The sequence below is a fragment of the Mus caroli genome, chromosome 15 (genome assembly GCF_900094665.2).
Source record: "Mus caroli chromosome 15, CAROLI_EIJ_v1.1, whole genome shotgun sequence".
NCBI lineage: Eukaryota > Metazoa > Chordata > Mammalia > Rodentia > Muridae > Mus > Mus caroli.
This window is the reverse complement of record NC_034584.1, coordinates 93305582-93318699: the sequence shown is the minus strand read 5'-3', so window position 1 is coordinate 93318699 and position 13118 is coordinate 93305582. Positions and strand designations below refer to the sequence as shown.

The following is a 13118-nucleotide window of genomic DNA, read 5'->3' as shown; positions in this document are numbered from 1 at the left end:
AATCTCAGACTAGAAGTGGTGTCTTGGAAGTGGCTCCCTGGGCTGGAGAGAAGGCTCAGTGGTTAAGAGCACTGACTGTTTTTCCAGAGGTCCTGAGTTCAATTCCCAGCAACCACATGGTGGCTCACAACCATCTGTAATGGAATCTGGTGCCCTCTTCTGGTGTGTCTGAAGAGAGCAATGGTGAATACAAAAAAAAAAAAAAAGTGGACCAAGGCCACTTTAAGGAATAGGAATTAGCTGCTGAGGGAGTGGCTATCTGTGAAGGAAGAAGTCACCCCTTGCTTCCCCCACCCCAAGGACGCAGGGTAGAAGCCCAGGATTGAGTGGCTTGAGTTTCTTCTGAGGCCCCCCCCAAGCTGACTTTAACCCTAGTTGATGTGAATCAGAGGTTGGGTGTAGCTATCCTGGAAACTGGCTCAGGCCTACCACAGACTGAGCAGCTAGGATTGCAAGCCAGCTCAGGGAATCCTGTGGGGTACAAAAGGCTAGGCTCTGGGGTCTTGGTGGGGCTCCTCTGTTCTCAGAGCACCCATTAGGCCTCCCCTCCCCTGGAGTCTAGATGTCTGTCCTGGGTTTTGCCAGTACACATGCAGGCCTGGGGTTCCATATGGTGGGCACATGTGGGGGCTGTGCTGACGGCATCCATCCTGTGGCCAGCTCTCCTCCCATCTCCGGTTCCTCCAGGCCGCCAAGTAGTCCAGGGGCAGCGTGTCCAGCGCAGTGCCACCCCCATGGCTCTCTTTGTAAATGAGTGTGTGTGTGTGTGTGTGTGTGTGTGGTTGAGACATGATTGTAAGAGCTCAGGCTGGCCTGGGGCTCATGAATACCCTCTGGAGTACTGGGACCATAGGTATACACCACCACATTTGATTCCTGTTGTTTTCATTCGTATGAAGTTCCAACCCTCAACACCCTCCTTTTCACTTAGCTACTATTGTTCCCAGCCCCCTTCAGTCCTGGCGCTCCTCCAAGCCAGCTCTCCTAGCGACCATCTCACAGATGATCTGCTTCTCTGGAAAGGTCACTTATTTATTTTTCTTTTTGTGTGTGACATGTCACTTTTCCTTTGGAGTCCACTTCACTTCCAGGAACACACACACACACACACACACACACTGCTATCTTCTTTAGTAACAGCCCTGGCTTTGCCAGGAACCACACAGGACGCAGCCGTGCTCACGTGGATGACATGGAGTCTCCCACGGTGGTCATAGGAGCCGTAGGATCCGACTCTGTGTCACATGTGGTAGCAACAGGTGTCACAAAGCTGTCCTGGTTGTCCGGTCACTGCTGAGTTTTCCAGAGGAGTAAATGACCCAGAAAACTTGAGAGCCTATGGTCCTTTGGGAGACTGAGGCAGGAGGACATTTTTTTCTTCAAGTTCAAGGCCAACTCAGGCTGCAGAGCAAGACCCTGTCTCAGGCAAACTTTCTGACCATCCTGTCCCCGTTTCCTGAGTGCTAGGATTACAGGCACATGCCACCACACCACGTTTATGTGGTGCTGGAGGTCAGACCTAGGGCTTGGCCCATACTGGGCAAGCACTCAGCAGGCAGAGCTAGACGCCAGCCCTATCTTTTTCTTCAGCCTTGGCAGAAGAATCCCTTAAGGCAAAGTGATTTTCTTGGAAAGTAAATCTCTGGTTTGGTCCCCATTTCCCTTAGCCCTGGGGATTAAAGAGTCTGGCCCCTCTCTGGCCTCTTCCACCTTGCACAATATGGTCCCAGATGAGGCCTGTCCTCTTTATACCTGAGGCTATCAGCTGAAGACCGGCAGTGGGGGCAGAGTGGGGGTGGGGCGGCAAGGGGCTTCCCGCCAGCCAATCGGAAGTAAATGCCTGGGCTCTGTGGCTTGTGTCATCTGCTCCCGCTAAGACAATCATCAACATAAAAGGCTAATTGTATTAATCACCCAGGCACCCATCCTGAGTCCCCCTCCCCCGCGAGAGAATTATGAATTGCCACTGCAGATGGCCCCACTGATTGAAAGCAGTACTCAGCAGGAAGAAGGACCAGATCAGATTACACACCATTAATTAAAAACTTCCCCTGACAAATGAGAGACAGGAGGCACACACACTGAGAGCCTGCCTGGTGGGTCTCTGTCCTCCCCAGACCCTTTGTCCCCAACCAGCCTCAGGGAGTGTGGTGGTGAAGCCTACTTCTCCAGCTGGAGCCCCTGAGATCAGGAGCACCGAAGGCCAGCTCTCCCCTTGTCTAAACAGATGGCCTGCTGTCCTAGGAAAGTCTCCAGGGAAGGAGAGGCTAACCTTTGCTTTCTTGCTCTGTCCAACCTCCAACGCTCTCCGGCTTTAACCTGATTCCCAGTTCCTCATTTCTCCGGAAGCCTTCCCCTCCTCTGATCCGTTCCTACAGAGGGTGCTAAAGGACTATCAGTGAAAAATGGTCCCCAGACGTCCCTCAAACCACCCCTTGCTCTTTTGGGTCCCTTTGAGGGGATCTCTGTGACCACCATGGCCAGTAGAGTATCTATGGAAGGCAGGGGGGTGGTTTGGTTAAACGCGGCTAAGCAGCTGGTGTTGGGTCAAACTTTGGAGTCTGACCAGGAGTAGCAGCCATTATCTAGGCACAGCGCCATTTGGTGAAAATTTTCCTGGTGATAATAATTCAATCCTGTGTGCACCGCAGTAAAGCTTAGGAGACAACTACATTGGAATTCGCTGTAAAGTACATGTGACATGTTCCATAAAGAGGGATTCAAACAAGTTCATGAGAAGGATCTAGGGGTGATCCGGTGTGGTCTCAGCCACTGCACGGATGATGCAAAGGTCACCCAGTCACCAGGTAGCTAGCCACTTCCACACTGGGCAGATAACAGGTTATGCATCGTATTTTGTTTGTTTGTTTGTTGTTTGATTCCAGGTTTTTCTGTGTAGCCCTGGCTGTCCTGGAACTCCCTCTGTAGACCAAGCTGGCTTCTAACTCAGAGATGCACCTGCCTCTGCCTCTGAGTGCTGGGATTAAAGGCTGTTGCCACCACCACCTGGCTGCATCCCTCCCCTTGAAGGAACAAACCTGTGTGTTTTAACACTCTTGGTCCCCAGTGCTTGTCTGTGAGCACAGGACCTCCGAGCCTCCCACACCCAAATTGAGGATTGCCAACGCTGCTCCAGAGAGGTGGGCAGAGACTCAAACCGTGGCTGCCGCCCTCTTCCCAGCCCTACATGGAAGCAAAGACTTCTCAGCTGCTGTCATTTTGGCTCATTTGGAGCTGCAAGATCTGAATTTTCCTCTTCTTGATCAGTTCCTGCCTCTTCTCCCTCCGCAGCTGCCCAGCCTCAGTCACTCATTCATCAAACTTGTATTGAGCACCCAGTGTGTGCTTGGCTTTGGGGCCACAGAGATAATTTGTCAAGAGGCTTAAAAGCCTACCGAAGGAGCTGCCTGCTACAACACTCTAGCCCCTGCCTCTTCCTTCCATGGCTGCAGCTTGTCCGAGACCCCATGGAGATCTGTTTTAGAAATTTCTAATCAGAGGAGCGAGGGACACCTTAGGGGTCTATGCGATGGAGTCAAGTGACCTTTGGCAAGTCAATCATGTCTTCTGTTCACTCATACACAGATGAACACACAGACACACACACATACACACAGAAAGACACACAGAGATGCATACACACAGACACACACAGAGAGAGACACACACATACAGACACAGAAAAACACACAGACACACACACAGATACACACATACATACAGATAGACAGACACACAAACACACAAACACACACACACACACGCCAGCTGTCCCTGCTTATAAAAGGGCACAAGAAGCAAGACACCCTGGGGCTTTTTTTGAGATGGTGAAGATGAATAGGAGGACTCAGTTTGGAGAGACGTGGATAGCCCTTGGCACCAATGATATCACAGAATGCAGAACATAGATGCTGGGCCACGGCCACCGGCCACTGCCGTAGTCACAGGTTGTGGTCCATCAACCTGCCCTTGAAAGACTGACTCTGGCAGCCCCTCCCTCCCTCATCCTGGACCATTGAAAGATGCAGAAAAGGACTTTAGCACTTGTCTTTTTTTTTTTTTTTTTTTTTTAATGGATTTGGCTGCTGCATCTCAGGGTACCATGGTGATGGGTGCCATAGAGATGAGAACTGACTTGAATTGGCTTATCTCTTCATTCCAGGGTCCCTCCCCTAATCCCACCCCCACAATGCTCCCAGGTCAGTAGACCTCAGAGAGAAGGAGGCAGGGCTCTGGGTAAACTGACCAGTGGAAGGTAGCTGTCTAGTTTTCTGCTCTCTCTCTCTCTCTCTCTCTCTCTCTCTCTCTCTCTCTCTCTCACCCCTTCCCTCCTCCCACACTCAAGCATCCCCCTTCCCCTCCCCCTTCCCTCCCATTACCAACAGCAATTGTATCCAAACCCAATAATTACAGTAACTGCAACAACAATCATCATTTATTGGAGTGTTCTACCAGCATTTAATTCTCCAAAGCATTCTCATCGTTGCCACAGCACCCCGGAGGGAGGGAGAAGTGTGCCCATTCTACTGTGGATAAGCTGAAATCCGGAGAGGATACCTCACCACCCCACGACCTCCTTTGATTAGCCGAGTAGATGTGCAGTGACCTTCAGTGTGTAGCAAAAACAACTCAACTCCCAGGGTCTTTTAGAGGCACTAAGCCTGTAGTCTCCACTTTCTGGGCCATTCTATGGCCTCACTATTTAACAGGGACCAAGGTGTTGAAAATCAGACTTTAGAGGCTTCTGGCCCAGGGTATAGACCAAGTGTGCCATGGGGTGGGGTGGGAATGTGGGCTTCCTTCCTCTGTGTCACCTTGTCCCAGGTAGAGGCCTTCCTGAGCATTTGGGGACAGAGAGACCTTTTGGAAGAGCGACCTTTGTCCTCAGGAAACCCCAAACCACACCTAGGACAAAGAACTCTTTCAAGAAGCTCAGGCAATCCCTAAAACTGGTATTGCCCCCATCTTAGTGGGAAAGTTTGGGGGTTCTGAAGCTCCCTCATCAGAGTCCAAGCAGAATGGATATTTGGGACCCAATTCCCCTTTCTCCAAGACAGGGATCCAGAGGCCCAGAATGCCCACTGGGGTCCTGCTGTGTGGTTTCTGCCTCCCTGTGATCTTGCCGTTAAGAAACAGAAAAGGGTCAGGAAACTAGAACCTTGACCATGGGAGCAGGAAGAAGGCACGTGGGAGGGGCTGAGAGGGCGAGGGAGAGGGGGCTGGGGGCACTGGGGTAGATTTAGGAGACTAGGGAGAGGGGACCAGGGGTACTGGGGTAGTCTGGGGAGACTAGGGAAAGGGGACTGGGGTAGATTGAGGGAACTAGGGGGAGGGGACTGGGGTAGACTGGAGGACTAGGGAGAGGGGACTGGGGGGACTGGGGTAGACTGGAGAACTAGGGAGGGGGACTGGGGGGAACTGGGGTACACTGGAGGACTAGGTGGGGGGAACTGGGGTAGACTGGGGGACTAGGCAGAGGGCTGGACAGGGGAGACTGGGGAGGCTGGGGGAAGAGGGCAACAGAAAACACATAACATGAAAGCAACATTACAACAGAAGTGGAGGGCCTTGGGAGGTGAGGACTAGCAGGAAGTGGCCAGGAGGTACTGGGAGGGGAGCCAGGGAGGGGATCAGCAAAGTCCAAGCATGAATGAAAATGACCGGACAGCCTCCTCACACAGAGAAGTCAAACACTGAAAGAAAGAAGAAAACAGGGAAGGCAAGTTGGAAAATTAACTGGATGGATTTACCTCCAGATTTGTTCTGTCTATGAATGCAGAAGCTAGTCGTAGTGGTATACCTAAGTCCCAGCTATTTCACAGGCCAAGCGGATGGGGGTGGAGGGGTTGGGAGGCATACTGAATGGAAGGTCAGCCTGCACAATGTATGTCAAGAGAGGAAAAGTGGAAAGGAAATAACTGTTAGGTTAGGGACAAAGATTGGTTCCTAGTGTTAGAACAGGAGGCTAAATCTCCTGATCACCCACACACCAGGGCCACCTCAAACCCAAGGCCTGCCCTGGAGGCCCAAGGGGCCAGAGGCTGTCACACGCTCACTTCTGTGTCCTCAGAGTTTGTCTGAGATTCTTTCTTCTGGGGCTCCAGGTCTACTACTTTCTCCACCTTTGTGGTGCCCACAAGGATGGCCAGTCGCTGGGCTACAGTCTTGGTGTCAGGGAACAAGATAAAGTTGTAGATCAGCGAAGCCAGGACAGCCCCTGTGAGCGGTCCTACCCAGAAGATCTGAGGACAGAAACATAGCTGTGAGCACAAGGTAGTTTCAGAAACCTGCCTGCTTCCCTAGCACCGAGTGGCGTCCCCAGCTCCAGCCCCAGAGATTCACCAAACGCCTACAAGGCATGGGCCCAAGGGTGAGGGGACCTTGCCTTTCCCTGGAGTAGGGCCTTGGAGGATGCGACCAAAGCTAAAACTGGGCTCAAGTCTCCTCACCCACTCCTGCGTCTTCCTCTCACCTCTCCTGTTTTAGCTCTGACTATTGCTGTTTCTGTCTGTGCTTCTGTGTGGTCTATTTCTGTTTGTCTTTTCTTTATTCAAGTTTGAAATTTGGTCCAGCTGGAGAAGGCGAAGAAGGAAACGGCCGGAACAGGAAACCTGGGCCAAGGCTGCAGTTTCTGCCCTGGCCCATTTTGTGTGAGTCCCTGGATACTGCAGGATATTGGAGCTGAAAGTCAATGCAAGCCGGGACACTCACCTTGGCTTTTTGAATGTAGGGAAAGCTGCACTCCTGGGTGGTTTAAATAGCCTGGGAGGGCAGGAGCTGGTTTATTCAACTCTATATGGATTTCCTAATAGCAAAACCTGCTATCTCTATTCCTTCTGCCTAACACCACCACCACCACACACACCCTCAAGGTTACCAGTGGAGGACCTCACCCAATGGACTGCGAACTTCCCAACAATGACGGCAGGGCCGAAGGAGCGAGCTGGGTTCATGGAACAGCCAGTGAAGTAGATCTGGTAGGGCATAGAATGAGGGTTTGAGGCAGCCTGGAGGGCATTCCTTCAGCCACAAGACAGGCTTAGGGAGAACATTTCCTGGCCTTTTAGGGTCCTGTAGCCTTTAGGGCCTTAGGGTTCTCCAGGGAGAGTTCTCGTATGTGCACATGCATGGTGTCTGCCTTTGTCCCTTACCCCGATGAGGTGGCCCAGTGCCACAGAGGTCCCAATCATGGCAGCTGGGGATGCCAAGGTCTGCCGGCCATCCATGGAAGCAAAGACACAGAGCACCAGCTGCAGCGTCAGAACCAGCTCCACAGCCACCGCCTGGCCAGTTGATGTGCTGTTGTGGATCTTAGCAGAGAGGATTACACTGGAGTGGACTTGGGGCTCTGAGCACAGGACAGTGAGACTCCCTAGTCCTTCCTACTCTCCTCAGCTGAGGCCTGTTGCAGGAACCTAAGGAGGTCTGTGGGGTCTGTGCAGCTGGCTCGCATTACATCCGGATGCCTGCTCCCCGTGCAAGTGCCTGACACGTCTCCCACTCTCCCACACTGAGTGAGGCCCATGGTTCAACGGTGCCTCAGAAGTTAAGGAGTGAGGAAGAAGCTTGAGGGAAGAATGGAGGGGCTGCGGGTAGAGGTGGAAGCAGATGGAGCAAAGATGATAAGAGGCGTGAAGCAGGCCTCGGAAACAGAGAAATCAGCAGGACACAGAGAGAGAAAGTACAAGGCCAGTTAGGTAGGGCTCTCCCTCTCCCTCTCCCTCTCCCTCTCCCTCTCCCAAGCCCAGCTCGGCTCTGCTCTGACAGCTCTTAGCTGCCAGGTCCTTCTGATTCCCCCCACCCCTTCATATTGTCTCTGGGTCCCATCTGTTTATCACACCATGTTGCCGTTTCTGTCTGGCCTAGGTGAATGCTTAAATGAGAGAGGAACCCGGGGGCCTGCTCAGAATAGCTATGGGTGCACAGCTACATTGTTTCCTCCTGTCTGGCCTCCCACCGTGACTATCTGACTCCCTCAGGTGCCCTATCATCTGCCACATGACTGGGCCTCTTTGCACCTACCACGTTGACCCCCAGGGTCTCTCGAACACCTCCTGGAGTTACCCCGTAAAGAAGAGCAGCCCCAGCTGTGGCCCCAGCCAGCTGCGCAGCGATATAGGCCATAGCCCGAGGCAGAGAGATATGGGATCCCACGAGGTAGGCCAGGGTCACAGCAGGGTTGGCGTGGGCCCCACTGGTCTTCCAGGAGATCTGCACGGCTGTGGCTGTGGCCAGATTGAAGGTGATGGCAATCTGGAGCACAGAGGGAAGCGCCACAGGCCAGGGCAGAACAGAGCCCACACCAAAGAAAACGTACAGCCCCGTGGCCAGGAACTCAGCAAAAAGCGCCTTGCTAATGGCGGTCCAAAGCCCGCCAACCAGAAGGTAAGCCTTGCTACACAGCCCTGGCTCCATGTCTTGTCACCTGCTTGCCTTCAGGTCTGCTGCCTCTTCTCCTCTCTGTTCCCTCAGGTCTCTTGAACCCTCCCCAGCTCTCCTGGCCTCCCCAGCCCAGCTAAGGTGCCCCCAGCACACTGCTGGCCTTAGAAGCAAGCTGCTCAGATTCATGGGGAGCCAGCTGATGGCATTGTGCGTGTCTGGGGGTGGGAGGTTCAGAGTGCTCACGTGTCTGCTGCAGCTTGGGGCTCACCTGACAGGAGGGGGCCAGGCCAGTAAGGAGGAACACTGAGCACTGAGCTGGAACCTCCCGGGACTGGCTGCCAAAAGAAGAAGTCTAGCCTGGGAGCTGGGGACTTGGGGAGTGGAAGTCAGATCCCTAATGTCAGCTTAGAGACCAGCAAGATCATGGAGAGACCCACATCCAAGGCCTGCTGCAGGGGCGCCTGTGTGCTAATTGCCTAGTCTCTTCTTCTTAAATGGTGGGGTGTATTCTGTGCCCCATAAGCCCAGGTATGAAATTAAGTTCTTTCCACCATTCCCCCGTAAAACATGGCATCCAGGTCTCGGGCACGGGCAATCGACGTGATTGAGGATGTGGTCCTGGTGGTGTGGAAAGGAGCTGGGGTTCATCACACGGATGCTCAAACCATGATAGCTGCCGCATGTGGCCCGAACAGTTCTGCTGTCCTCCAGTGGGGATCCCCTGTGCTTTTCCCCTCACTTCCTGCCTCTCTGCCTCCCCTCGGGACCTTGTTCTCAGAGTCCCCACCCCCGTGATTTATTACATCAGATGGGTTATCTACTTATATTCCTAAAGTGTCACCGTGCCTCTCCCCCAGTAGCATCAGATTTCTCAAACAGAGTCTGTCCCCAAATGCCACCCTCCCTGTCTCCCACACTTCTCTACAGCACAGTTGGTGGCACCCAAGAAGTGTCCTTGACCCCCTTTCCAGAGGAAGGCATCGAACTCTGCTAGTTTTGAATCCTGCGTGGTCCCGGCTGGGCTCTCCTCCTCACCGTGCAGCCTTTAGCTGGTCCGCCCTCACTTTGCCCTCCTCAGTCCTCCACACTGCGGTCTGAATGATGTTTTGTTTTGTTTTGTTTTGTTTTAAAGCAGTGCTCAGCCAGCTGCTGTCCTGCTGCAGTCTCTGCCACCCTCTTTGGAGGTCTGAGCCAGAATGACAAGGTCCTGTGGGACCCCACTCCCCCTGCCTCCCTCATCCTTCTTCCTTTGTCCCTTGGCATCCTGGGATGAACATCCTGCCATCTCCACCCCCACCCCTCCTTCATGGAGAGCCTTCTGTACTCCTCGCCTGAACCTCCTAACCCATCCTGGAGGACAGCTTCCAGAGCCACCTGCTCTGTCCTAAGGACATCTCTGCGTGTCGCCGCCATACCTCAAGCCTTTCCATGTACAAGTCAGCACACTCCTACCACGGTGTTACTATGTCTCTCAAACAAGGTGATCAGCCCTCAGGGGGAGGAATCACATTTTGTTCTATATATAGTGTCCTGCACAGAGATTGCCTACGAGAGAGGCCCAGTAATGAGAGCAGGTGACTGTGTGGTTGGTTTCATTCCCACCCACTGTTTCTACGGCTGCCCTCCTGCCCCCTCGTAGGACCGAACCCTCTGACATCTTCAAGGGAAAGCTCCAATTCTGGACCACGGGCTCTACTGTACCCTCCCCATCGCAGTCACAGTCAGACCCCTCCCTCTCCCACTCTGTCCTGGATTTCCCTTGCTCTCCTCAGAGGAACCCTTGGTTTCTTACTGGGCACAGCACGCTCTTGCCAGTGCCCTACTGCCCCTCCCCTTCCCCTCCGCTGCCCATTCTCATTCTCGTCCACACCTCTCTGCCCGGACTGTGTTGCCAGGCCCAGCTGGTGGGACTGGAGGCCGCACAGGCTCAGCTGTAACGGGAGGCCTCTGTAGTCTCATCTGCGACTGTCATTCCCGCCTCCCACAGCCCCTTACTGATGTAACACTGGATGATCAGGATTGGTGGAGACCTCAGCTTAGAGTCAGTTCCAGGCTCATTTATGCTGGACAATAAATACACCCTTGACCCCTAGGCTCACCCTGCTGGGGACAGGCACGCACCAGGCCTACCCCCGCCTCAGGAGACCAAGCTCTGCTGGGTAATCTTCCCACAGTTCTCCAGGCCCTAGATCCTTCTCTTCCTTTTTTTGTTTATTTGCTTGTTCTTTTTGGTTCAATTTTTGTTTTTGTTTGTTTGGCTTTTTTTTTGAGACAGGGTTTCTCTGTGTAGCCCTGGCTGTCCTGGAACTCACTCTGTAGACCAGGCTGGCCTTGAACTCAGAGATCCGCCTGCCTCTGCCTCCCGAGTGCTGGGACTAATGATTGTGCCGCCACCATCCGGCCATTCTCTCCCATTCTTTTTTTTTTTTTTAAATTATTTTATTTTATTTTTTAAAAGATTTTATTTATTTTTATGTATGTGGGTACACGGTCGCTGTCTTCAGACACACACCGGAAGAGGGCACCAGATTCCATTACAGATGGTTGTGAGCCACCATGTGGATGCTGGGAATTGAACTCAGGACCTCTGGAAGAGCAGTCAGTGCTCTTAACCGCTGAGCCATCTCTCCAGCCCCCTTTCCCATTCTTAAAAACTATTACTATTATTTACATTTTCATCCTATTGTGTGTCTATGAGTATGTGCACATCTAATTTCAGAGGTCATTTCAGGAGTCAGTTCTTTCCTTCTACCGTGTGGGTCCTAGGGGTTGAACCCAGGTCGTCTGTCTGTCAGGCTTGGCGCAGGTGTCTCTCTCCCTGAGCCATCCCTCTGCCTGTCTCCCCCATCCTTCAGACTTCCACACTCTGCCCAAACTCCTTGCTCCCTCTGAGTTCCCCTTATCCTACTCCGAAAGCCAAGCCTTCTCCCATCTGACAGCTCAACCGTGGCCCATACCCTACCCAGCTGCCCATGGTGCTAAACAGAGGTGGCCTTTCTCTTATGTCATAGATCCTTCCAAAATGCCACACTGGTCACGTGACCCCACTGCCCACCAAAGCTTCAGGGGCTCCCCATTACCTCAGGTTCAAGTCTGAACGTCTATGTCCAACCTGCCAGGAGACACTACTTCCTCCTGCCCCCCATCTCTACCCTGACCTCTTTACTACAGAGGGCCAAACACTCATAATGTCTCTAAATGAGCTTCTGAGTCTCCTCCACACAGGAGGGGGCATTTCCAGTTCTCCCGTGAAGCCTTGTGCTCCTTCCCAGCAGAATCAGAGAGCTACATAGAGAAAGCAGGCTTGAGCCGCAGATGAGGGCGTCCGAGGGGCCTGCTTCTCTGCCTTCTCCTGGGTTGAGCCCAGTAAAAGGAAAGGTGTTTACCACAGCCCCCTAGCCTGGCTTGGGGCATGTTCCAACAGCATGGTTCCTGTGTGGAAAGCTTTGGGTAAGACAAACTGGAGCTTGTGTACTGCGCCCCTCACCTACTGCTTGGCCTCCGTGATCTCAGCACCCTTGCTGGTAAAACAGGTATTGTTCTGTGCCCATGTGTTGGGAGAAGCAGCTGCAGACACCTGGTAAGTGCCTTTAGTCAGAACCGCTATCAGGTTCACATCCAGGGCACAGCAGTGAAGATGAGCGGGAAGGGGAAGGGTCTTGACCTCTGTGGCAGGTCAGGGCCAAGTGCTCCCTGCAGCCTTGCTCTGGTTTCTGAGGCAAAAGGCTCCTAGTGCAGAAATGGCTTCTTTCAAGACCACATAGGACACAGCCTCCTTGGATCCTGCTTAGCCTGGGACAAGGTCTTTTACCCCCTAAGGGCCCGCAGTCATTGTCCAGTTCCTGTTTTTCCAGCCCCAACCAGCATTTTCCTGGACCCAGACGGTCCTGACTCTAGTGCCAAGCTTAGAGCTCAGAAGCCTTTTGTCCCAGCCCCACACCTGGCTGCCTGCTGCTCCTTCTGGATGTCCCCTCCGATGGATGAAGCCTTCTCAGCCCTAGGGAGGTGAGGCCAGCAAGAGAGAACAAAGGGAAGCAAGGAGCTCAGAGTTACCCCCCCCTGACTCTCACCAAACACTGGTAGGCTGCAAGGTCAGGTTGGATAGATGCTCTCATTGACCAGGGAGGGGGCTGAGCTGAGATCAGACCCTCCCCCAAATCCTTTCTCCAGCCCAACCATCTAACCAGTTCCCTTCTGCCCACCACTGCCCACGTTTAGTTCTCACCCTCTTCCATCTATCCCAGCGCCTTGTCTGTCCAGCCCTGATGGAAACTGGCAGCTTCGGAGGGAGGCATAGATTGCGGAGGAGGGACAGCCTTCAAATGGAGAATGTGAGTTCTTCCTACACTCCATCTTCAGGCGGAGAAGTGTCTCAGAGAGCTGGCAGAGCATGTGTGACTGGGTATGGCTTCACACAGGTGTGCTGGAGAACACATGTGGCCTGGCTCTTTGAGAGTGAGTGGTGGCCAAAGGGGCTGGGGCGGGGGTGGAGGTGGGGGTGGGGCGCCGCTAGGACTGTGCCTCTACACAACTGGAATGACCATGCCCTTGCTGAGAGAAGAGGAACACATAGGGAAGATATAACCTCCCTAAGCACATCTGACAGCCAGTGCCACGGCTTGGAGCCCCAGAGGCATTCGGGATTAGTATGTGTGCTGGCATGGGTCTTTGTCTGTCCATGAACCATTACATGCGGGTGCGCAGTGCCCCCTGCTGGCCAAACAGCCCAATCACTG

At 53.3% G+C, this 13118-nt stretch overlaps 1 protein-coding gene across 1 annotated transcript; it reads right to left on the bottom strand.

Moving 5' to 3' along the window:
- Window positions 1–5456: 5456 nt before the first annotated feature.
- On the bottom strand, window positions 5457–8517 carry Aqp6 (aquaporin 6). The gene is made up of 5 exons (XM_029470016.1): window positions 8023–8517; window positions 7152–7310; window positions 6894–6974; window positions 6057–6242; window positions 5457–5875 (listed from the first exon to the last, which is right to left on the bottom strand). The coding sequence occupies exons 1-5, from the start codon at window positions 8413–8415 to the stop codon at window positions 5801–5803; spliced, it is 894 nt and encodes a 297-aa protein (XP_029325876.1). The 5' UTR covers window positions 8416–8517; the 3' UTR covers window positions 5457–5800.
- Window positions 8518–13118: the final 4601 nt, after the last annotated feature.

What these genes read in the sequence shown, in the direction of transcription:
- Aqp6 (XM_029470016.1), bottom strand. Translation starts at nt 8,415, where the DNA reads ATGGAGCCAGGGCTGTGTAGCAAGGCTTACCTTCTGGTTGGCGGGCTT. An exon ending in CACTGGGCCACCTCATCGGG is followed by an intron (nt 6,975 to 7,151) that starts GTAAGGGACAAA and finishes ATGCCCTACCAG; the next exon opens with ATCTACTTCACTGGCTGTTC. An exon ending in CAAACTCTGAGGACACAGAA is followed by an intron (nt 5,876 to 6,056) that starts GTGAGCGTGTGA and finishes TACATTGTGCAG; the next exon opens with GCTGACCTTCCATTCAGTAT.